Source organism: Euprymna scolopes, chromosome 1 (assembly GCF_053919585.1).
Source record: "Euprymna scolopes isolate OS-2025 chromosome 1, ASM5391958v1, whole genome shotgun sequence".
NCBI classification, from domain to species: domain Eukaryota; kingdom Metazoa; phylum Mollusca; class Cephalopoda; order Sepiida; family Sepiolidae; genus Euprymna; species Euprymna scolopes.
In genome coordinates this window covers 43709508-43734811 of record NC_136482.1, presented here as the reverse complement: position 1 = coordinate 43734811, position 25304 = coordinate 43709508, and the positions used below count along the sequence as shown (strand labels likewise).

General features: G+C 34.2%; 1 protein-coding gene across 1 annotated transcript in view; it reads left to right on the top strand.

Annotated features, from left to right (window-relative positions):
• The first annotated feature begins 8630 nt into the window (after positions 1 to 8630).
• Positions 8631 to 25304, top strand: part of LOC145294102 (allurin-like) — a 72110-nt gene continuing 55436 nt past the window's right edge. The window contains exon 1 of the mRNA XM_080141220.1: positions 8631 to 8824. Within this exon, the coding sequence (XP_079997346.1) occupies positions 8762 to 8824 (63 nt within the window). The 5' untranslated portion in view covers positions 8631 to 8761. The remainder of the gene's footprint in view (positions 8825 to 25304) is intronic.

Genomic DNA, 25304 nt, shown 5'->3' with positions numbered 1-25304 from the left:
GCGTTGAAGTTATTTAAATTGTTGAGGTTGTTATTGAAATGAGAAAACGTTTGCTTGGCGTTTAAATTCACATGCCTGTTTCCAGACTACGTCTGTAGTAAATACGGCTCTTTCCTTAGCGTTTTGTAATATTTGCTTTCTCAGACGATAGCGACACAACGAAAAATTGAAAATATCCATGGTAAATATGGGATTTTTTTATTTTGACACAAAACACATCACCAAAGTAACTGAAATTTCATGTAGATCAGGAAGGAGTTGGGCCTAGATACCCCAGCATTAATACTGTGAGCTTCTGCTCTCTTATAAACCTATTAGAGAGAAATGATTTAATAATTGAGAAGACATTTTCAGCTATACCATAGCTGGAGTCTTGTGAAGTAAACCTTTATGTCATCCCCTATTAAAGGCCTTCGATATGTCAAGAGCAATTGCTCTAGAAAGGTTGCCTATGTCGAGAGAATCGAGAGTTCCCGATTCAAAATTTTATACTCATCTCTATTTGCTACCTAAATGCTATTTCTCTTTCCCGCTTCCTGCAGATTCCCTATCGAACATTCTCATCTCAGTCTAATTCCTTTAGTGAATCGTTTGCTTTGACTATGGCACAAGTCACAGATACGCCATATAATCGGCTGTCGAATTCAGAACTTATTTCCTCAACTTGATACTGTTTCCCTGCTCATTCAACTCTAATCGTACCACGTACGAACATGAGTTGTAGTACCACAATAAATTTTGATCTAATCAGCAAAGAGAAGTGTTTATCTTTTTCTAATGCAACATACTAGATCTTTAGGCTCAGAACATTTAACTTATAGTAAATGTGGACGTAGTTTTTAACCAATCATACCCCAAAATAACGTTCCTTTTTAAGTTCTGTACTACAAACAAATGGCGGTGAGGTATTATTCCTCAAACTCCAACGTCGTTTCTCCTTTCATTTTCAAGTCGCTGTCTGTAAACCTATTTTCTTGTTTGTTACGGTATGAGTCGGATTTATCGATTTTATAAACCTACTATGTACTACCGAAACTTTGGCAATACTCTGTTGTCTTTGTGCCTACCCTAACTGATCGTGTTAGGAGAGCCTTCCGTCCTTAATACATATATCGGGGTGGTAACTGACGTCTGTTGTCGCTGCGTACTTCGCTCGGGCGAGGCCCCTTTCTCAACTTTTATCTTTTACACTTTCTAGCCACGTGACCTATTTCGCCACCGTTGGAACAAACTCACTAGCAAGTTGTGCGCCTATCAAATTGTCTTTCATTCGACGCTGGATACCTATTTTTATATCTCAGTGGCACTTGATTGAATCTTGAATCGAATATTTTAAACAAACGCATTTCAGTTGAAAATATTATTATATACTTATGCATCATGCCAAATAAGTATAACTTCCAAAACTATGGAAAATGACTCAGAACAAAACGAGAAAAATAAGGTGTTGTGTAATTAAGGGGCCTTTAAAAGAAACGCATTTAAGATGTAACTTTATTAAGTGATTAGAGAGACGTATATGTCTCTCACAATTTTAGTTGCTTAGTGATTCTAGACAGTTGAGTGCTTGTCGGTGTCTCCGTGCTCGACTATAAACCCAGTAGTAACGAAAGTCCTTCCTCCAACAAGAAAATAAAACATCAGTAAATAGCCAGATTTGGAAAAAATACGACTATTTAATTTAATTTTATTTAATCAGAAAGGAGTTTTTTTGTCTGTGAGATATGTGCAAGTCATGGTCTCTCGTAACTGGGAAATCTTCCGCGACTGAGCCAATTCTTTTTCAGCATTTTTCATGAAGAAACCCCTGCGAATGAATATATTAAGTTTGTAAATATTACATATTCATCCATTATTATTATTTATCCATTTGCATGGACTTCATTAGTAAAAGATTGAGTAATTTGTCCGTTAAGAGTTTTAATATGCCACTCTGTCTAGTGCAGATTTTTACGTCGTGTGATGGAATCCTAATTACGTGATAATTTTGAGCAGCAGCAATTTAGCCTGCGAATAACATTCTGGAAATCACGGAATCGTTGCTGAGATTGAGTGGGATTTTAACGTCTTTGGACGGAGTCTGACAGGAGCGACAATTACGGGCAGCAATTATAGTGACTTGCGGAAACACTGTCTAAATGGTGTTATTTTAAGGGCTTTCCCGAATGCTCCAACTTATTCACTGTCGACATACGTGAATAGACAAAATATAGACCCAAGGATTTGTGCGTAAAGGGACGCATTACGACTGGTGACAAAATCAAATTGTTCTTGAAATTAATAAATTCCGGGCGAATAGATTCTTTTGACTACGTGAGGAACGACTTCATTTAGCTGTGTAACGCTAAAAAAAGAAAAGATGAGAGCAGTGTTATTGGATGTAAGCGTACGCTGCTGCTGGTGTTGTTGTAGACGCGTGACTGTTGGTATGAAACTTTAAAAGCGAATCGTTCAGAGTTCATGCAAAAAAAAATGTGTGCAACGAGTTTCCGTTAGCGTGACACTATGTTTGCAATCAGCTAAGACTATGTAACCGTTCGAAAATCTTTGACCATCGAAAAATAATGGATTAAAGGATTTTAAGAAAACAACTTATGAAATTGGTTGAAGTCAGGTAACGACTGCAAAGTGGCCGGCCATTGTTTTCGTAAAAAAGTATTAGTGTTCAAAAGAGGGAAAAAGTAACGATTAAAATGAAATAATCCCTGTAATTAGTGGCCATGTATTACTATGAAATAATACCCCCCGTGTCTGATGGGAATGTGTAAGGAGAAAGTGTTGAGGGAGTAAGTAATGCGCTACGCCCTCTATATGTATATCGTTTGGGAGAGTGATGTTTGTTTAAATTAATATAGGAAGCTACGATACTAGTTAAAAAAAAAGAAGCGTAATAGCCGGAAACATGCAATAGATATAAGGAAATTGTGTGAGCATATAAATTGTCATGCGTCGTCTTTCTTTTTCAAAACTATACTGTCTTTACAAAAGAGGGGAAAATATTTATCGTTTTAATATATTAGAGATTAATCGGTTTAAAAGAAATTCAAAGAAAATGGAGCGCATTTTCAGATTATTTTTTGAAACCAACGCATTTCAGGGGAAACATTATTGCATACTGATGTGCCATTTCGAAATTAGTACAATTTTTATAAAATATGGATAATGAACCAGTAAAAAAAAAAACTTTACGATAAATGTGGTGTTAGTGCAGATGTACGATCTTTTAAACCAACGCATTTCAGATGAAACAATATTATCTACTTACTTGTTTTATCGAATCTAGTATAAATACTTACATTATGGGAAAACAACAGAAAAATTTAATAGGCGAGATCGAAACTTGGTGTTAGTAGTGTGTGGATTCCTCCTATATTCAGGATTTCGGTAGAGCTATACCTTGCTTTTTTTCCGTTACTTACTTATGAAATACCTTTTGTTTTTTTATTATATTTTGCTGTAATATGGTACACAAACTATGTTTTAAAAAATAATTTCCAGAAAAATGAGAAAAAGTTTTAATAGAAATCTGTTTATCATACATTTTTACTATTACTTTTTATATACGACATAATCACGTTGACACACTGGTTCCCGTCAGATCATCGAAGTTAAGCAACGTTGAGCCTTGTTATTATCAAAATGGGGGATCACTTTGGGAATATGAAGGCGGTGTATGTAGAAAGACGTCGACACCTCCCTGCAAGTGTTGCAAAAACCTAACATCGTCATCTCTCCTAACGAGGATATACATGAAACTGGAGACCGCTTGTGAATCTCATACCTCTATGAAACTTCCTCTTCTGGACGAAGCCCGTTAAACCCGGATAGAGTTAGTGCCGACCGACATTATTATTTTATCAATAATGTGAAATACATTATTATTACAATGGGGCACTCGATATATAGTGTAGATAACATAGTGCTGAAGATGTTTTATGTATCAAGTGCGAGCAATAATGAATTAGAACGTGCTTGATGCTGAAATCAAACTAAAATCTTTAAACACAGCTGGTATATGTTATAGTATTGGTTTACCCTTATTGAGTCTTCTGTTGTGTAGAATAGTGTACCATTATCGAGACAAAATATATATATGAAAGCTGAGAGAGAGGGAGAGAAAGAGGGAGAGGGAGTGATTTACGTACATAAGGCAAATAAAACTGAAAAAGATGTAGAAATACACAAGAGTAGATTTCTTTTTCTCGTTGTTATTCTATATATCAAATGTTAATATGTTTTCTCAAAAACATTACTATTCAACCAAGTAGAATAGGGAAGCAAAAATAATTTCAACTTCTTACAGGCATAAAAGAGCATATTTATTTAAAAAAAAATAAATAAAAAGCAAATAGGTAATATATCGTCTTAATAGATAATAATATAATTTAGAAAAGCGTTCTTTGCAATGGATAGAAAATTATTTAACAAATTGCTTTCAAAACAGAGATTAATGATAAGATATTAAATTTGAAATTCCAAAGTGCACTTTTGTAAACTTTGCAGAGTAAATATAAAACTTCAATTTAATTCTAAAAATTACCTTGGATTTATTGTACATTATGTTCATTCCATTACACTTCTGGAAAATTAAATTATCTAATAGTTAATGATCTATAATCATTTTAAATAAAATAAAAGAACAGTTTAATGAAAAATTGCAGATAAACCAGACGTGAACTCACCCCCCCTTGATGCTTGCACACACGAATATACGTGGGCTTAGTACTAGTGTAAATGATGTTGATGATGTAGAAGTTCGATAATCAAAAAAATCCGGTCAAAGAATAAACAATTCGATTTGGACAAAAGTTAACACCCTCACACTGCCGAACATCACAATTGCATTTGAGAATGTTTATCACATCACAAGCGGAAGGGCCCCCCCCCCGTATAAAATGAATAGTAGGATTATTGGTAAGACAAGGACGTGTTAAAAATGAATGTTTTTGTTTAGAGCACTGTTGAACCATAACAGTTGACCTTTGAATTTTACACTTAATTCAATCCATAAACCTAACAGCCAGCCATGGTTCTCCCCAGAATGTGCTGCTGCTATCGCGCACAGAAATCACTTTTTCCATAACTACCAACGTAATAGATGCACTGAGACTAAAGCTGCTTTCAGGACTGCCAGCAACCACTGTAAAAGAGTAATAAAAAATGCAAGAGAGCTATATGCCCAGTCTGTTAAATCCAAGGTAGCTGATCAGCGGCTTGGTTCCCACCAGTTTTGGCAAATAACAAATAGGATCCTGAACAGAAGTGTGCGTTCTATCCCAACCATTATCAATGGACCAGAGGTTATCTCGTCAGCGTCAGACAAGGCCAAACTATTTGCAAAGAACTTTGCAGCTAATTCTACCCTATGCGACGAAGGCCATCAACTCCCCATATTTCCTCCTATAACACAGAACAAGCTAGGTAATATACAAATATCCGTGCATGAGGTCGCCAAGCTAATAAAAAACCTAGATTCCAGTAAAGCAACTGGCCCTGATGGCATCCCAATTATAGTGTTAAAAAAGCTTCAACCAGAACTTGCTCCCATACTTACGAAACTATTTAAGCGCTGCCTTAAGGAGAAGTGCTTTCCGACCCCCTGGAAGACCTCATCAGTTTGCCCTGTATTTAAGAATTCAGGTGATAAGTCATCTCCCTCTCAATACAGACCAATAAGTCTTCTCTGTGTTATGAGTAAGTTACTGGAATCAATATTAAATAGAGAAATAGTCAACCACCTCAGCAGAAACAACCTTCTTAGTGACACACAATATGGTTTCCGCTCTGCAAGATCTACTGCAGATGTGCTGACGGTTATATCCCACAGGATTAGTGAATCTCTTGACAAAGGCTTCCTTTCTAGGGCAATTGCTCTTGACATATCAAAGGCCTTTGACAAAGTATGGCATAAGGGTCTACTTCACAAGATTTCCAGCTACGGTATAACTGGAAATGTTTTCTCAATCATTAAATCATTTCTCTCCGATAGGCTCATAAGAGTAGTGGTAGATGGACAAAAATCGGAGGCCTGCAATATAAATGCTGGAGTCCCTCAGGGGTCAATCCTCGGCCCAACTCTCTTCCTGATCTACATCAATGACCTCCCTAAACACATACTTAAATCATTCGTTGACATCTATGCTGATGACACGACCATCTACGGCAACACATCAAAGGCTGTAAATGACGAAGTTCTCTCTGATTCTCTCTCCTCTGATCTCGAGCGCGTGGTTCAGTGGGGGAAGATGTGGCTAGTTACCTTTAATGCATCTAAAACCAAACTCCTATCCTTACATCATCAACGCTCTGATCCCCAGCTGGCATCAATTGTGATGGATGGCTCTCGTCTGGGTGAGGCCCCGTGTTTTGACAAGCTTCTGGGTTTGACCTTTACTCCTGATCTGAAATGGAACACGTACATCAAGTCTGTTGCCAAGGTCGCAGGAAAGATGGTGGGATCCTTCTACCGCTCCAGAAGATATCTCACTACTGATGCAATTCTCTATCTATATAAAAGCCAAGTACGGCCAAGGATGGAATACTGTTGCCATATCTGGGCAGGAGCTGCCAAAAACAGCCTATCATGCCTTGACAGAGTACAAAATAGACTTCGTGGTTTAGTGGGGGATGCCCTTTTCTCTACCCTGCAACCCCTCTCCCACAGAAGAGACGTTGCGAGCCTATCCTTGTTTTATCGTTATTTTCATGGCAGGTGCTCGTCTGAACTCCAATCTCTGGTCCCCCCTCGCCAAACTTTCACGAAAATCACCCGTCTAGCTGAATCCACTGTGAAAAATTTCCCCCACTCTATATCTGTGCCTAAATCAAAACGCGGATTTCATGAGCAAAGTTTCTTTCTTAGAACTGCACGCCTGTGGAACTCTGTTCCGTCTGCCTGCTTCTCTCCGGACTACAACTTGGATGCCTTCAAGTCTAATGTTAACAAATTCCTAATGAGCCGCCCCCCTAATTAAACACTTCATAAAATCTCCTCACTAACGTGATGTACTTGCAATAACCCTTATCCCTGAGTGGCTTCCGGGCCTTGATAAGTGGTGATCACTGTGTAAAAAAAAAAAAAAAAAAAATAATAATATCAAAATGATTTCATTAAATCTCATAAAATCAATAGTAGGTTTTCTACAGTGCAATGTGGACTACAGTGTATTGCAAATGGTCATTGCAGGAAGGCATGTGAAGCCCCTTCCCAGTACACCACGGTGGGTTACTGATATGATCCGACAACAATTTCGATAAAATTAAATGTATAAAAAAGGCGATATTCGCTGATTCTGATTCAATCACGGGGCAACGCCAGGTTCTTCTACTAAGATATAACGTTTCGGCCAATTATTCCTCTAGCCTTCGTAAGGTGGTAAACCGCGACGCTATAGGAATGCTGAGTCTTTTAACTGTATCCTCAATAATTACTGTCTTCCATAGTTATCGTCTCTCCACGTTTTCGGCCAACTAAGCCACTGCCCGTCTTTGTGTAGGATTGAAACCGCTATCTTCAGAGAATGCTCATCTGGAACCATAGAGAAGGCCAGAACGCTACTCGAAGATAAAGAGTACTTAAATGAAGGTGCTCGTGTAATAATCGTTAATAGTGTAAATTGGGTAGAAATTCATTATATATAGAGAGAGATCGAGAGAGAGAGTGCAAGAGGGAGAGAAGGAGAGTGTGGGAGAGAGAGAAAGCCAGAGAGATGTTGTGTGAGACATATATATATATATATATATATATATATATATATATATATATATTTGTAGTCATCGGCATACAGTCCTGTTTCGTTGTATCACAACTCATCAGTGCCGCTGGACTAGCATCTCTCCCAAGCCAAGGATTGAACCTAGAACCGTCGTGTTGACAGTCGGCAGTTCTCCGACTCGATCATGAAATCGACGCCCATAAATAATTCGTCGGAATGTCTATTTAAATATACACCCAACACCTCTTTATAGTGCTCACATCGCCTGTTCGTAAACAAACAAACAAACAACGAGCTTCGCATTTTTCAGCCAATTAAGTGGCAGGTGAGATTATTTACGACAGTGCTCTACCCAAAGAGGGTTGCTTAAAATATATTTGTAGTCATCGACATACAGTCCTGTTTCGTTGTATCACAACTCATAAGTGCCGCTGGACTAGCATCTCTCCTATATACATATACATATATATATATATATATATATATATGTATAGATGGATAGATCAATGGATAGATACGCACACATACGATTTGGAAATACAAGGCCTGAATCAAATGCTGAGGCCAGCTGCTTGATATGTCGAAAACTTAAATGTTCCGTTCTACCCATTGAAGTCCTTTGGTCCAGACCTAATCGGCGAACATAAATTACAATTGGCTAATCAAACGAACAAAAATCGAATCACCTTACTTTTGTTTTGCTCTTGTTTGTCGTTCCCGTTTAGAGACAAATAGTCGATCGAACCTTTTGACAAGCTTTGCCTTGACAATAAAATCAAACAATAAACTAATTAAACATACGGCAAGAAAAGAATGTCGTTTTGTAGACAGGAAAGCACGTTTTTTTCCATTGTGCATGACATCTTTTTGTTACGTAGTTTTTTGTTTAATTTACGGTTGGATCTTTTTATTCTTGATTGATCTATCTTTATTATAATCAATTTAAGCGAATGTTTTTAAGTCGTATATAAGTAAGAAAAGAAAAAAAAACTTGCCCATTAGAATCACCTGTCGACTTCAGTGTTTGTCAGCTCGGAAACCGAACAATGATGACGCTTCTCCTCGTTCTGTCTGTTATTTTGGCCGCCTTGGAACCAATTGCCGAAGGGGTAAGTTGTAACTTAACGTTAAAATGTGCGTATAATGCTTTTAGTTCCTCACCAAAATTCCAATACTTGATAAACGGAAACTAGATATTATTTAATTATTGAAAGAAATTAGAATATATTTAAGCTCCGTTTGAAACATGATAAAGAATATGTACACCCTCGTAGGCCTTATCAAAAATGCATGTAATATCAAAGTGACATGAATAAAAAATTCAGCGGAATTCATTTCATATCAGATGACAATACCTATTATGTAATGACTGATACACACACGTACACATTCATATATATATGTGTGTGTGTATTTATATATGTATATATACATGTACACATGTATATATATATACACATTTTTACTAAATTTAGTGTGAGTTTATTTATATGTACACATGTATATATATATACACATATATATATGTATATATATACACATATATATATACATGTACACATGTATATATATATATATACATCTATATATAGTCATCCACATACAGTACTGTTTCGCTGTATCATAGCTCATCAGTGCAGCTAGACAGGCAACTACCTCAAACCAAGTCAAGGCTTCTAACCATTACGCTAATAAGCTGGTGCTGTGCGGGCCGTGAATTTACGATGCTTTGACATCGTCCGAAATAACTAACCTCGATATGTTTACACAAAAAAACATCGCTTAATACGCTAATGTTAATTTGTGCATCACTTCCCAATATGCTCAACTCAAGATAAGGAGCATTATAGTCATAAACATACAGTACTGTCTAGCTGTATCACAGCTCATCAGTGCGGCGGAACATCCATCCACCCCCAAGCCCGGATTGAAACCCGGCCGCTCGTACGACAGTGAAGGCCTCTAACTATTATAGTATATATACATGTGTAATTATTTAACTTTTAACGGTACATTTCCTCATAACCAATCCCAGGAAAAGTAAATTTAAGTGAAAAGTTGAGAATTAATGATTTTTGAATTTGAAATTGTTTAAGGATTAGTTTTAAAGTTTTTTGTACTAGCCTTTCTATTAATAATAATAAAATTCGTAACACTATTATTAACAAATTCTGGTGAGATTCTTTGTTTAGTCCCGACCGTAACTTAAACCTGTCTTCCCTTCATTTTACATTTAGTAAACTCCTTTAATATTTTTTTTTATTTATTTCTGTGTATAATAATATCGTTAAAAAGTTATGTTTATCTTCGTAAAAATGTACAATTCAAACAATTTTTTTGTTTTATTATATAAACGTCTGGAACTGTTTCAAAAAAATCGACACGACGGAATATTTGTGGCATTAGAACACATTCTCTGATTAACCCAGAAAAGTTGTTGTTTGTTTGGAAGAGTATTGTTGGTTTAGCAGAATGTTTGTAATTTTTATTGTTTACAGCCTCACGTCGACGGCATCTGATAAACTCACACTAAATTTAGTAAAAATGTTCCGTCAAAGTCTAAAGTAGGGGTGTTTTTATTTTAAGATATCTAAATAGAAGATTATGGTCAAGGTAAGGTAATAGTTGAAGGTAACATTTCGATTATGTTCATCAATACATCGCGTATCTTCTACCCAATAATTTCTGCAACGTATATTATTTTATTTATTACCTAAAAGTTAAGGTACAGAGCAACTCGCTTTTTTGGAATATCAATTAAAACGCAAGTAATGCTAGTATTCATGCATTTCTTAAAACTGCGACGAGTAAGCCATTGCTATCTTATTTATTCATTAGTTTTAAATATGATATCCGTAAGTTGGCGTCCATTCTCCTGTATAAACTGAGTTGAACTTTGAAGTTTTGGGTAACTCTTTCCAGCGAATCGATGGACATCTTTGCGACAGCTCGACGAATGTTGTTTTGCAGGCGAGTAAAGAAACCAGGACGTGTAAACAATTGATTTCAGATATCCCCATAAAGAATAGGCCCCTGGTGATAAATAAGGCACCGTGCTGGTTAATGCAGGTCGCCGCTCAATGAGAAGAGAATCGACCATGCCACAATATGATTCATAAACCGTAGAGGTTCAAAAGTATATTCACGATCGTAATTGTGACGGATTTTAAAATTTCCATTATATATATATATATATATATATATATATATATATATATATATATATATATATATATATATATATATATATATATATTTGATAACAATAATTATCAAGCAAAATTTTAGACTAATCACAAAAATTGATATAATCTAAGTAACTTATAATACACTGATGAAAAAAAAAATCGAGACGTACCCATCAAGGCAGATAGATAACGTTTTAGAGCTTACAAGTGTTGTTGTTTTTATGATCTGTTTTACCTTTCCCATATACATTTGAATAATAATAATAACAACAACAACAATAATAATAATAATAATAATAATAATAATAATAATAATAATAAATGTTGAATGACAAAAAGCAAATATGGACAACCCTTTGCAAACAAACAACATAAAAATTGCCTACGTTTTCGTAAAAAGCATGTGCAAAGTTATTGACGGACATTGATAAATCAAACAAATAGTATTTCCGATATCGGTTGGCTTTACTTTTCAGCTTTGTTGTTTTATTCTTTACACAAGCACACAGACACAAAGACACGGATACAGACACAGAACACACTGACACTGACACACACACGCACGCATATATATATATATATATATATATGCATGTATATATATATATATATATATATATATATATATATATATATATACTAGAAGTTCAGCCTGTCTTTGTTCAAGCCCTATGTACTGTTTATAATTGTATGTGCATATGTATACACATTAAAAGTTTGATTAATATCCTGGTAACCTACATCTTAAATTGCAAATGTTTTAACCCAAAATTAGCAGAGGACTTTTGTAGAGTTTCAAAGGAAAACTTTTTCAACTTTGACCTCTTGGCAGCCTAATTTTCGCCCCAAACCTGATGAAAAGACTTGCTTCATATCTGAATACCCTTTATGTAAAATTTCAAATGTTTGGACTAAAATTGGCTGAATAGTCTCCTAGAGACCGAAAAGGTAAAATCTTTTGGACTTTGACTTCCTGGCAGTAAAAATTTTCGGCCAAAAACCAAGTAAAAAGCTTGCGTCTTTCTGAATACACTTCATGTAAAATTTCGAATATTTAGAACAAGAATTAGCTGAGTAATTTGGTAGAAACCGCAGAGGTCAATTTTCCTTAAATTTGACCCCAAATTTTGATCACTCCACATTTATTTTTTTGGACCCAAATCAAACTTTCACTTTGCTTTATGTCCAAGTAACCTACATCTAAAATTTCAAGTGGTTAAACCAAAACTTGGCGGAGGAGTTTGGTGGAGTCTGCAAACGTCTAATCCTTGAACTTTGACCCTTTGAGAGTTAAATTATTGGCCGAAAACCGATTAAAAGGATTTTTCCAAATCTCAATATCCCTTATATCAAATCATACGTCTATAGACTGAAAATTGCCAGTAGTTCTGTAGGGAATGTGTACACACAAACATACACACACATAGACAATCACACTTTTATAGATATAGTAGCAGTTTAGCCCGGCTTTCTTCGTGCTCTATGTATTGTTCCTAACTGTATGTGCATATATATATATATATATATATATATATATATATAATAAGTAATGTGATTTATAATTTAAAATTTAAAAATCAAATTTTAATTAAATTAAAAATCCGTTTCATAAGAAGGAACAACAACAAAATCAATTATCTGCACGATCGTTTCGGAAAACAATGCTTTTTATTGTGGTATACGTCAAGTTATGTAGAATAATTATATATAGTTTTTTGGTAAGCAAGGTCTCCTCATCAGCAAATTTAGGAGGGTTTTTATTGAATTTAAAAGACACCATGAATAAACCTAGCATTAAAAGTAAGGCAGATGAATCTTTTAATTTTTCTTTTTTTGAAATCAGGAACTGTGGTTAAAGTAGTCATTTAGATGTTTGCTATAGATTTTTATCTTTCTGATTTCAAATTTAACAAAAATACTTGGTAAGAAAGAAAGGCTAAACATTTTATAGGAAACTAAACGTAACACATTTTTGATACGGATTCCTTACTAGGTTCTATCACACACGTACACATACATATATATAAACTAGCAAAAGTACCCGTCGTTGACTGGGTTAAAAAAAGCCTAAAGAAAATGGACTCTGATTTATGAAAGTATAATAGGTTATGAAAATGAATTGTTGTAAAGAAGTAGCTTCGAATTTGGGGGTATCATAACAAAAGAAAAATATGACGAAAGTAAAAATAAAATAGTTAAACCCCATAATTTATTATACCATGCCTGTTCACACTGAAACACTTATCACAATATTCTGTGGATCTATATTTAAAAACCTTCTTTAACTTTGTGACATATTTCCATTCTATGGAGGTCAGGTGCGAACGAATACTTTTATTATACCATATTTCTTCAACCTGAAACATAATTATCAAAGTATACTTACGTAGATAGATATGAAAAATCTTTATTAAAGCTTGTGCCTATTTCCATTCTATGGAGTCCAGGCGGGAACGCAGACCCCACAATTTTTTTATACCATCCCTATTTAAGTTAAAGCTTACTTATCAAATTAATATTATGTACATCTATATCAAAAACACTTGCAAAACGTTTTTTTTTTTTGTATTTTTAAATTTTTTATTTCCATACTTTGTGGACCAGGCGCGAACGTAGACTCCACAATTTTAATGAACCACCGTTCTGCCTGATCAAACATACCCATTCCTATGTCTCGATACATCTTCTACCATTATATGTAATCAGTTTTTTAACATAGTCAATCATATAGGAGCCTATTCGTCACCAGACACACACACACACACACACACACCGACATTCAGCTTTATATATATATATATATATATATATATTTATTTATATATATGTATATATATAGTCTTTGAAGTTTTTAACCTTTAAAACTATACAAAAAATACTTTTTATCATTAGTTAGAAAACCATCTAGTCAGTAAGTCATGTAATCACCTGCAATCACTGCATCAACTCGCTCTCGAATTTACTATAATACCAATAAATTATTTTTCAAGCGATCATCAGTTGTTTACCATAATTTAGAAAAAGTAAATTGAACTAAACAATAAGTGTTCACTGATAAAATAAACCTACTAAAATAGAAATATTTAATCCGATTAGGAAAAGCAAAATTTATAATGACGTAAAAGGATAATAAGTAAATTTACATAGGGTTTACTTAGTAAATAAACGATTACCAATATGAACCCGAGGGACAAAATTCTTTAGACCGTGCTATTTCGAGGCGGATATTTCTCGTCAGAAAAGTAGGAAAATATTGCATTATGGATATTATTAATTGATATATATATATCTAAATTTATTTTATTTCGTACATGGTTAATATATATATATATATATATATATATATATATATATATATATATATATATATATATATATATATATAACATTCGCTTAACTACAATTGCGAAATGGACTCCACATAAACCTATAGTAAATAATGTGTATAAATTACTCAATTACTTATCTATTTTTGTTTTTTCTACTGTGATTGGTTCTCTCTCTCTCTCTCTTTCTCTCTCTCTCTCTCTCTCTATATATATATATATATATATATATATATATATATATATATATATATATATATATATATATATATATATATATATATATATATATATATTCAACGATATTTCTTACGGTTACCGCTGGGCGAATGGATTTGGTCCTCGCTAATGGAGTCAGAGATGGCTTCGTTGCCGAGTTCGAATCTGTCGATCGGTGTTAATCGTGACACCCTGCACTGATGATTCCCAAAGACTGAAATACGTGAGTCTGTAAGTATTTAACAATTATTATAATAAATAATTATGTCAGTCCCCTTCAGAAACTCGTTTCCTATCATTGAACACGTTACAATTGAAACAAAGTCAGTCAATTTAGCTCACATGAGAAGATCATCATATAATGATTAGATCACTCATACATTTAAAGAAAACCTGTTTAAATTTCAACGATATTTCTCGCGGTTAACATTGGCCGAATGGATTTGTTTCTCGCTAATGGAGTCAGAGATGGCTCCGTTGCTAGCTTCAAATCGGTTGACCAGTGTTAATCGTGACACCCAGCACTATGTTATGGTGATTTCAGTATGTACACGAAGGTCTCTACCAAAATGCTTTGTAAATATTTGGTCTGCAGATTTAAACTTTTATATATTTATATATAAAGATATTTGGACCTGTGCTACCATTTCGATTTCGTTTTTAATCGGCATAAAAATGCTGGAAATGAGTAAAAATAAAAAAATACACCGTTGTTCTTTGTAAGATAAATCCAATAAAATATGACGCCAGCTATTTTTTGCGTATGATCAGTATTTTACAATGTAGTTCAGACGGTAACGACGCTGGAAAGATAGTAAGCACTAAGAGTGAACCGCTAACTGTCTCGGTTTCCATTCTAGCCGAGGTGCTCAAGTCATACAGTCTTTTATAACTTTAAAAACCATTACTATATATTAGATAATAATCATAAGAGAATTAGTTCTCTAATCATTAATAAGAAACCTGCCTGAATTAAATGCCATAGTTATGTGTATTTTACAACCGAGAGAACCCGAGCGGCCGGCTATTAAATAATAAAGAGATAATAAAATAAAATAAATAATAAAAATAAAATAAACAAATCATTTTTTTCTGCCAGCTAAATTTAAAAACAAAAATATGCGGACCCCAATAACATAAAATAGGTATTATACAGAGGTTGAATAGAGTCAAATATTTTCAAACGATGAACTGGTCATCCTATATTGGATTTGATACTGGTTTTACTGATGTATTTCTGACATTGTGCAAATGTTTTAAAATTAATATTATTCTCTTATATTAAAAATATTTTCTTTATAATCAGGCACTTTGCTGGCATTGTTTCCTTTAATTAATACACATTATATATATATATATATATATATATATATATATATATATATATATATAAAACTACCCGATTACATCGTATATAAATACTTTAAAATAATTAAAACCGTAAACATATTTTTTTGTTTTCAAAATCGTTCCAACTTGCAATGCTAATACAAAAAAAGAAGCCATTTACAGTGTTGTTTTTCTTTGCATATTTTATACGCGGAAAATTTGTAGATTAAATAAAAGCTTTAATTGCATTGATTTTTATTTATTTACGCATGTGCAAAAAAATTTTTCATCCCAGAAGCTCTAAATCGAATGGACGGTTTCAAGGCCTAAGCAAGACGATAATATATATATATATATATATATTTATATATATATATATATATATATATATATATATATATATATATATATATATGTATATATATATACACACATATATGCATATATATACAGATATATACATATATATACATATATATATACACATAAATATATGCATATATATACATATATATACATAAATATATTTATTATTGCAACGTCTTGTCCAACGAGTGCCACTCCCTCAGCCACTGAAAGTCCATGAGCCCAAATACCTGAGGGAATATCTATACAAAGATGATGTTACAGAGTTTTAGCTTTGTACGACAGCTAAGTCTCTCTCTCTCTCTCTCTCGGTTCAAAATGTTCAGATCCAGCAAAAAGCAAGAGCAAGATAGCCAGCAACATGTTAAATTGCAGACCAGCATAATGCGGGTACTGGTCTGCCGCTTTATGGTTTTTTAAATCAGAGATTTGCTTCTCCTAGAAAGGTTGCATTTACTACGGCTTACGGGAGTCCTCTCTACCCCAACACACACACACACACACATACACACACACACACATATATATATATATATATATATATATATATATATACATACAAATATGTACGGTGCTAATTGGCCGGTGAACCAGAAAAGGGTTCATTCGCCCTTTGAAAGGTCTTGTATTTAATCCTTCAGAGAGACTAGCCGTCCTCCTTACCAAACAAGTCTGGTGAGGGAACCAGTTTAGTCGCCGGTGATCCGACCATTAGGCAGGTTGTACTGGGTTACATGGTACCAGTAGCATATGACATGACCTGACATACATGTGTGTATATATATATATATATATATATATATATATATATATACATAAGTATATATACATATGTATATATACATATGTATATATATATATACATAAGTATATATACATATGTATATATACATACATATATATATATATATATATATATATATATATATATATATATATATATATAAAGAACAGGAGGTAAAAAGAACATGAATGAAAGAAGGAAACAAGGAAAAACAGAGAACGAGAAAGAGAGAAGTGGGTGTAATGCGATTAAAAAGAATATTTTCTTTCTATTTTATACTAAATTGCTTTTGATATTCGCTTTTCCGCTTGCAAATAATTTATACAAAAAACCCCGAGCTCAATGGGTGATCAAAGAAATCACATATTCCTCGCATTATTTAGATTCGACTTTGTTTTCCATAACACTCGCTGTGTCGTTATCAATCCTTGACTCTAAAATTTGAAAAATGCATCTTCGTCTGTGATATTTAAACCTGATTAAAAAAACAAAAACAAACCTTTAATGTTTTTTGCACTCTATTTTTCACAAGGAAATGCATTCCTCTCGTTAAATACCAACAACTAATTAGCGGAAGTAACGGGGTAAAATACTGTACTCGTTTTAAGGTTTCTGCGTGCTTGTCGTGATTCAAGGATAGGAACTTTACCGGTTTTCCATCTAATTACCCCACCATAAAAAAGCTACGCACTATTCGAATACATTCTTTTCTTTAGAAAAGGTGCAAGTACGCTTTAAGTAGACCCAACAGTTCGATACGAAATGGTGAAATATTTCGTATGTTGCAGCCACGCAGTCTGTGGTCTTCTCGGAAAACCGCACCTAATAGGATCGTGTATACAGTCGCGAGGAATTTTATTTTTAATGAAAATAATAAAACAAATTGCGTGCATATTTTTCGTTCGAATTAATTATCGTCTCATATATTTTAATGGATGCACCATGTGAAATTACTCTTAACCCTTACACGATTGTTACACTCACATGCAACAAGACCATACGTAATGATGGACTCATATTATTGTAGGTACATGCACAAAACATACACATACACATATGTATACACATGTCTCTTAGTTCAGAAAAAAGGTCATGTTGTAGCTCAATAGTATTTTACACTCCAGAGCTGCTAATAATAATAATAATAATAATAATAATAATAAAAAAGAGAAGAAGAAAACATTCCAGATTTCATCCAACAATACTATTGGGCAATTGTTTCTGTCCATTATATTGTTTTCTGATACGCAACTATTATAAACACATTAAACTATATTCAACACAATTTAGTAGTGCTCAGTACGTGAGTAAAATTACTTAAAAAGTTATGCAAATATATATGGCAATTAAGCTACGAAATTGCTGCGTTTCTTCCTCTTAAGTATCTGTTAGCCTGACGAATCCTTACGGAAAAACACGTGGAAAGTTCTGTGTAGGTTACGTTTTTTACAAGGAAGTCACCACTTATCAAGACCCGGAGGCCATTCGGGGATTAGGGTTAGTGCGTGTACAGTAATCAATGGGATAATATCGTAGTAATCCCTAGTAATGGCTATGTGATAAAGTGTCTTACTTAAGGGGGCGGTTCCACAGGAACTTGTTTATGTCGGACTTATACATCAAAGTTATAGTCAGGTGGGAAACTGGCAAACGGAAGAGAGTGCACTTCTAAGAAAGAAGCTTTGCTCATGGAATCTACGTTTTTATTTAGGCACATATAAAGAGTGTGGGAAATTTCTGCCAGTGGTTTCAACTAGACGAATGCGTTTCGTGAAATACTGGCGAGGGGGGGACAAAGAGTGGAGCTCAGACAAGCACTCCCCATGAAACTAACGATAAAACTAAGACAGGCTCGCAAAATCCCTTTTGTGGGAGAGAGGTTGCAGGGAAGAGAAAAGGGCATCCCCCACTAAGCTATGAAGTATATTTTGTACTCTGTAAAGGCAGGATAGACTGGTTTTAGAAGCTTCTGCCCAGATATGGCAGCAGTACTCCATCATTGGACCTAATTGGCTTTTATATAGATAGAGAATTGCATCAGCAGTGAGATATCTACTGGAGCGGTAGAAGGATCCCATCATTTTTCCAGCGACCTTAGCAACAGATTTTATGTGCGTGTTCCATTTCAGATCAGGAGTAAAGGTCAAACCCAGAAGCTTGTCAAAACATGGAGCCTCTCCAAGACGAGAGCCATCCATTTAAATTGATGTCAGATGGGGATCAGAGCGTTGATGATGTAAAGATAGAAGCTTGGTTTTAGATGCATTTAAAGTAACCAGCCACCACTTCCCCCATTGTACCACACGCTCAAGATCAGAGGAGAAAGAATCAGAGAGAATTTTGTCATTTATCCCCTTTGATGTGTTGTCATAGATGGTGGTGTCATCAGCATAGATGTCAACAAATGATTTAAGTATGTGTTTTGAGAGATCCTTGATGTAGATCAAGAAGAGCGTTGGGCCCAGGATCGACCCTTGAGGGACACCAGCATTAATACTGTGTGCTTCTGATTTCTGCTCATCAATCACTATTCTTATGACCCTATCAGAGAGAAATGATTTAATAATTGAGAAAACATTTCCAGTAATACCTTAGCTGGAAATCTTGTGAAGTAGATCTTTATGCAATACCTTATCAAAGGCATTTGATATGTCAAGAAAAATTGCCCTAAAAAGAAGCCTTTGTCGAGAGATTCACTAATCCTATGAGATATAACCATAGCACATTAGCTGTACATCTAGCAGAACGGTAACCATATTGCATGCCACTAAGAAGGTTATTTCTGTTGAGCTGGTTGACTACTTCCCTATTTAATATGGATTCCAGCAACTTACTCATGACACACAGGAGACTTATTAGTCTGTACTGAGAGGGAGATGACCTGTCACCTGAATTCTTTAATAGAGAGCATACTGAGGAGTTTTTCCAGGGTGTTGGGAAGCAATTCTCGTAAAGACAACGCTTACACAGTTTTGTAAGTATGGGGGTAAGTTCTGGTTGAAGTTTTTTTTGACACTATAATTGGAATGACGTCAGGAGCAGTTGCTTTACTGGATCAATGTTCTTAATTATCTTGGCAACCTCACGCACAGATATTTATATGTTGCATAGCGTGTTGTATTTTGTAGGAGGAAATGGCCTTGGTCGCATAGGGTAGAATTAGCTGCAAAGTTCTTCGCAAAGATTTTGGCTTTGTCTGATGCTGACGAGATGACCTCAGGTCCATTGCTGATGGTTGGGATAGAACACACGCTTCTGTTCAGGATCCTGTTTGCTATTTGCCAAAACCGATGGAACCAATCCGCTGCTCAGCTACTTGGGATTTAACAGACTAAGCATGTAGCTCTCTTGCATTTTTATTACTCTTTTACAGAAGTTGCTAGCTGTCCTGAAAATAATTTAATCTCAGTACATGTATGACGTTGGTAGCTATGGAAAAAGTGATTTCTGTGCGCGATGGCAGCAGCACATTATGGCAAGAACACTGGCTGGCTGTTAGGTTTTCGTTGTAATTTTTTGGATGGTATGAATCGGTCTATGCCTACAATTAACCATTCGATCAGATCTGATACTCTAGTCGACACATCCTTTTTAAACATGGAATGCAAGGGTAGATCGTATATTAATGTACGGAAGCTATCCCAGTCAGCTATAGTCTGAAGTTATTGATAGTAAAAAATAAAGCTGAAATATAAATCTACAATGGTAAGGCAACGCTGTCTAGATAAAATACAAACTCGACTAGGTAAAGGAATAAGAGAGATATCTTCTTATGCAATGACGTTTAGCAGCGTAATGCTTCTCGTCCTCAAAGGTGAAAAAGCGCCTATACAAATATATAGGAAAAAACAACACAAAAAAATAAAGATCCGGTATTTTGTACCAACTGATATTAAAAAAAAATCATTACGAACTGGATTATCATACATACCGCTCACTTGTGTGCATGAACTTAATAAATCCCGTAACATAGCCCTCCAAACTGCATTTATCACAATAATAATCAGGCCAAAACGTTATTTAAATCTCTGAACTTATTTACTAATACTGAAATTTTTACCAGCCAACACTAAATTTTCTTTAAAGAACATGAGAAACATTTTCATATAAACTCGTCCATCAGAAAAAAAATATGCCCATCTACAGCTGACTCAAGGAAAAATTAGGAAATCCCCCTATGGCAACCATCGGAAAATGTGATCAATCGTCTTTTCACTATTAATGATACATCCCGTTTAAGCTGAAAAGAATAAGTTCGCGTAAAACTTTATCAGGTTTCATATTGATAGCTATAATCAATTGATTTTTCCCATTCGTCTTAAAAAAAACATAATTGTAGCCCAAGTTAATTCCGACTTTGAAAGCAATTTTATTCTACTTGTCAGGAATCTGACCACGCTGTAGACAACAAACATTGGATTAGAATAGATACCTATGTAATTTTCATATTACAATAAAAGCTCCTAACTCAAATCATATTACTGACTTGTTAGCTCATACCTTTTCCCTACTAAGGTTATGGGATTGAGCATACAATAGAAACATAAGTGAAATACAAACGTTTTTCTAAAGAGTGCAGATTAATATTAATTTATTTTTATTTCGGACTATTATTCTCATCTTTTTTTGTTGTTTTTTTTCATCAACAACTAAAAAAGATGAGAATAATAGTCCGAAATAAAAATAAATTAATATATATAATGCTCATCTAAAAATATGAATTCCAAATAAGGAATAATAGATATAGTGCAGATTAACTATCAATTTGACAGAGCACAACCTTGTAAATCTCGTCGAGCTCATCTTAACTGACATTTTGGGTTCGTTAGCGTTTATCATAAACCGAATCCATCATTATGTGACGTCCATAAAGTATCGAACAATCCCAAATTCGTCATTAATTCTATCATTCCAGCTGACCCCAGTGTATTATCTAAACATCCAATCAAGTTCCTGATATTAGAATAGAATTCTAACTTTTATAATAATGCTCTTTTGAATTCACGTTATATCAAATGTAACACTTACAATCCTAGGCATCACTCCGAAATTGTTACGCTTGACATGATATTGACAAACGTAATTTTAGAAACGGGTGCTTATTGTTCTACACATAAAAATAATAACTATAAACAAAAAGTTATAAACCTCAGGCCAGCGAAAGAATGTTACTGAAACTGACAAAACTACAGATTTCTCAACTAGTTTAAAATATTTACCAGTCATTTTAGTAATCAGAGCTATTTTCTAAAACATAGACCCCTCAAAAGCATGTGGTCCCGATCTCATCCCGGTAGTGTTGTTAAAAATGCTCCGCTGAGGTTGTAATCGTTTTCTCCAAACTTTAAAACAAATGACTTCCTAATCTTGCTTTCCTGACTGCTGGAAAACAGCTTCTATGATACCAGTTTTCAAGAACTCTGGCGAAAGAACTGCTCCATTAAATGTCTGCTCCATTAGCCTCCTCCCGCTTTTCGCCAAAATATTTGAGACCATAATTAATCAAGCTCTTGTTAATCACCTTAGAGCTGCTAAACTTCTGACCGACAATCAATATGGAGAGAGGCAAACCTGTTCCACATCATACATCCTAACTTTAATCTCTGAAAGTATATACCGTTCATTGGACAAAGCAGGGATGGGTAGAGCGGTAGCTCTTGATATATCTAAGGCTTTTGACAGAGTATGGCACGACGGTCTTCTACGGAAAACCAGATCATAGGGTATCACTAGAAGAATACATAATGCAATAAAATCCTTCTTAAGTAGCAGAAAATGTAGGCTGTCCTCGATCGTCGTAGATCTATACAATATGATATAGATGCGGGAGTACCTCAGGGTTCTATCCTGGGATCTTTATTATTCCTGATATTCATAAATGCCCTTCCAGATAAAATTATTTCTGGATGGGTATATTTTTTGGTGACACAACTCTCTATGGTAGACGCGAGAAGAAAACATATGAGCACATATCTAAGGAAATGGCAGAAACACTAGAATATTACCCCCAATCTGTAGTTGAATGACGACACAAATGGATGATCACATTCAATGCTACAAAGACTAATCTTGTTTTTTTCAATAATTACAAGAAACCCTCTCTATCACCAATAGCAATCGCCAAAAAACATTATCTGAAAGTACTTTTTTTTCAAACTACTCGGCCTAACGTTCACAGGAAACATGAACTGAAATAGATATATAGAGAGAATTTCAAGGCTGCTGCGAAGAAAGTTGGTTCTCTCTTCCGTGCTAGAAAGCTACTCACACCTTAAAGAATTGTGCACCTCTATAAGGCCACCATTCGCTCATGTATGGTGTACTGTTGTCACATTTGGGCTGGTGCATCTGCTACTTGCATCCACTTCCTGGATATTGTTCAAAAGAGGGTCGCCAACCTGATAGGTTCTGAACTGTTATCTAAGCTTCGGCCTCTGTCCGATCGGCGAAATATTTCATCCCTCTGCCTGGTGAATGTTCTGACGAACTACAATCACTTGTACTCTTTCGACGTGACCCCCTGATACAAACCTGACAAGCAGCTACGTCACACCTATTCACAGTAGAGATCTCTATGTGTAAAAAAACCTTCCTACTCCAATACTTTCTTCCTCAGAACTGCTAGACTTTGCAACCTTCTCTCGGGTTTCTGTTTTTCCCAACTGAAATGGCATGCAGAAGTTCAAGTGTAATATGAAAAGACATCTTGCAACTTATCTCTCTTCATAATTCTCCCGCAACTTATGTCCCCGATAGTAGCTCCCTACATCGAAGTGACACTGTGCCTTGTTTGGGGTGAAAATTGAATATAAAAAAGGAAATAAAATATTACTTCAAACTAAAGACATTTTCATGGGTTTAGAGGCGTCAATTTCTTGTAAAAATCTTTATTCACATAGATCAGAATATATATATATATATATATATATATATATATATATGAGTGTAGTTATGCAGCATGCCTTTATTCAGGCAAACATTATTAAAAACAACAGAGATACCTTACTTAATGATTCTTTTTTTTTTCATTTTTTCGATCTTTCGTAAAATGTTTTTACTTTAAGATGGAAGGTATTTACAAATGTTTCATGGTTCACACGAGCGCTTTCGATTCTTTCTTGAATCATCATCAGATGGAGATAAAATATTAAAAATAAAAGTGAAATATATAGTTACGAATGATAAAAAGAGTCAATGAAAAGTCGATTAAAATATACATTTACGAGTGATAAACAACTCGATTCAAAATTAGGATGATAAAGGCAATGTTAGTAATGTAAGTATATATTTCCGGATAAATTGTGCACGTGTTCTTATCTATTTATGGAATAAAAGTCGTTACGTTCAGATGTGTAAATATTAAAATTACATTTTTTTAAAGAAAAAAAGAAGTCCTAATTTTTTTTTTAATTTAAAAGACCTAATTTTATCTACTCTAATGGAGAAAAATAATTCTCGCATTACGTTTTGTTTTTTATCACTAGTTTACTTTGTAGCATGGGGAGGGTGACGAATTAGACAGGAAAGTAGATACCAATAAATAAAAATACATAAATAAAACAAGAAAAAAAGGTTAAAGAAGGTAACATGTAAAACATTTAGGATGAATTTATAAAATACTTAACGTCCGTTTGCCATAATAGTCTTGCGTCTTTTTGCCAACTGGCATGTTATCGTGTCTTTCCAGAGCGTAAGAAGATTTCTATTTCCGGATAAATTGTGCACCTGTTCCTCTATATTTATAGTCGTTACGTTCAGATGTGTAAATATTAAAATCACATTTTTTTAAAAGAAAAAAACATCCTAATTTTTTTTTTTTAAATTAATTAATTTTTTATTTAAATTTTATTTTAGTATGTGTCCGTCAGCGTTCTGCCATTTATTAGTTTGTTTTCCCGATTTATTTAGTAGTTTTTATAAATTCACGGTTCAAATATATATTATTTATTCAAGTGACTTCTGTCAAAAATGCACATTTGCAAAAACACTATGTGTGCCTGCTTTATGTCTTAATAATTCTTAATATCTTATGTCTTAATAATTATTAATATCTAATGTCTTAATAATTCTTAATGCCTTATTTCTAAATAATTCGTTAATTTTATAAACTTGTGTCATGTCGATCATTTGCATACGCGAACGATTTCCACAAAGACCAGTAAACATAAAAGTGTAACAGTTCACATATGAAAGCATTTTGCTGTTTTACTTGAATAATAAATTTCCGCAAAATATTTTCGTTTAAATAAATAAAACTAAAGTCTAAACATATTTTTATAGTTTTATTAAATCTTATCAAAATAATTAGTCAATTATTGTTAACTAATTTGAAAATAAATAGCAACGTATTTCTTACTGTGGCAATAATTGTAGGTTA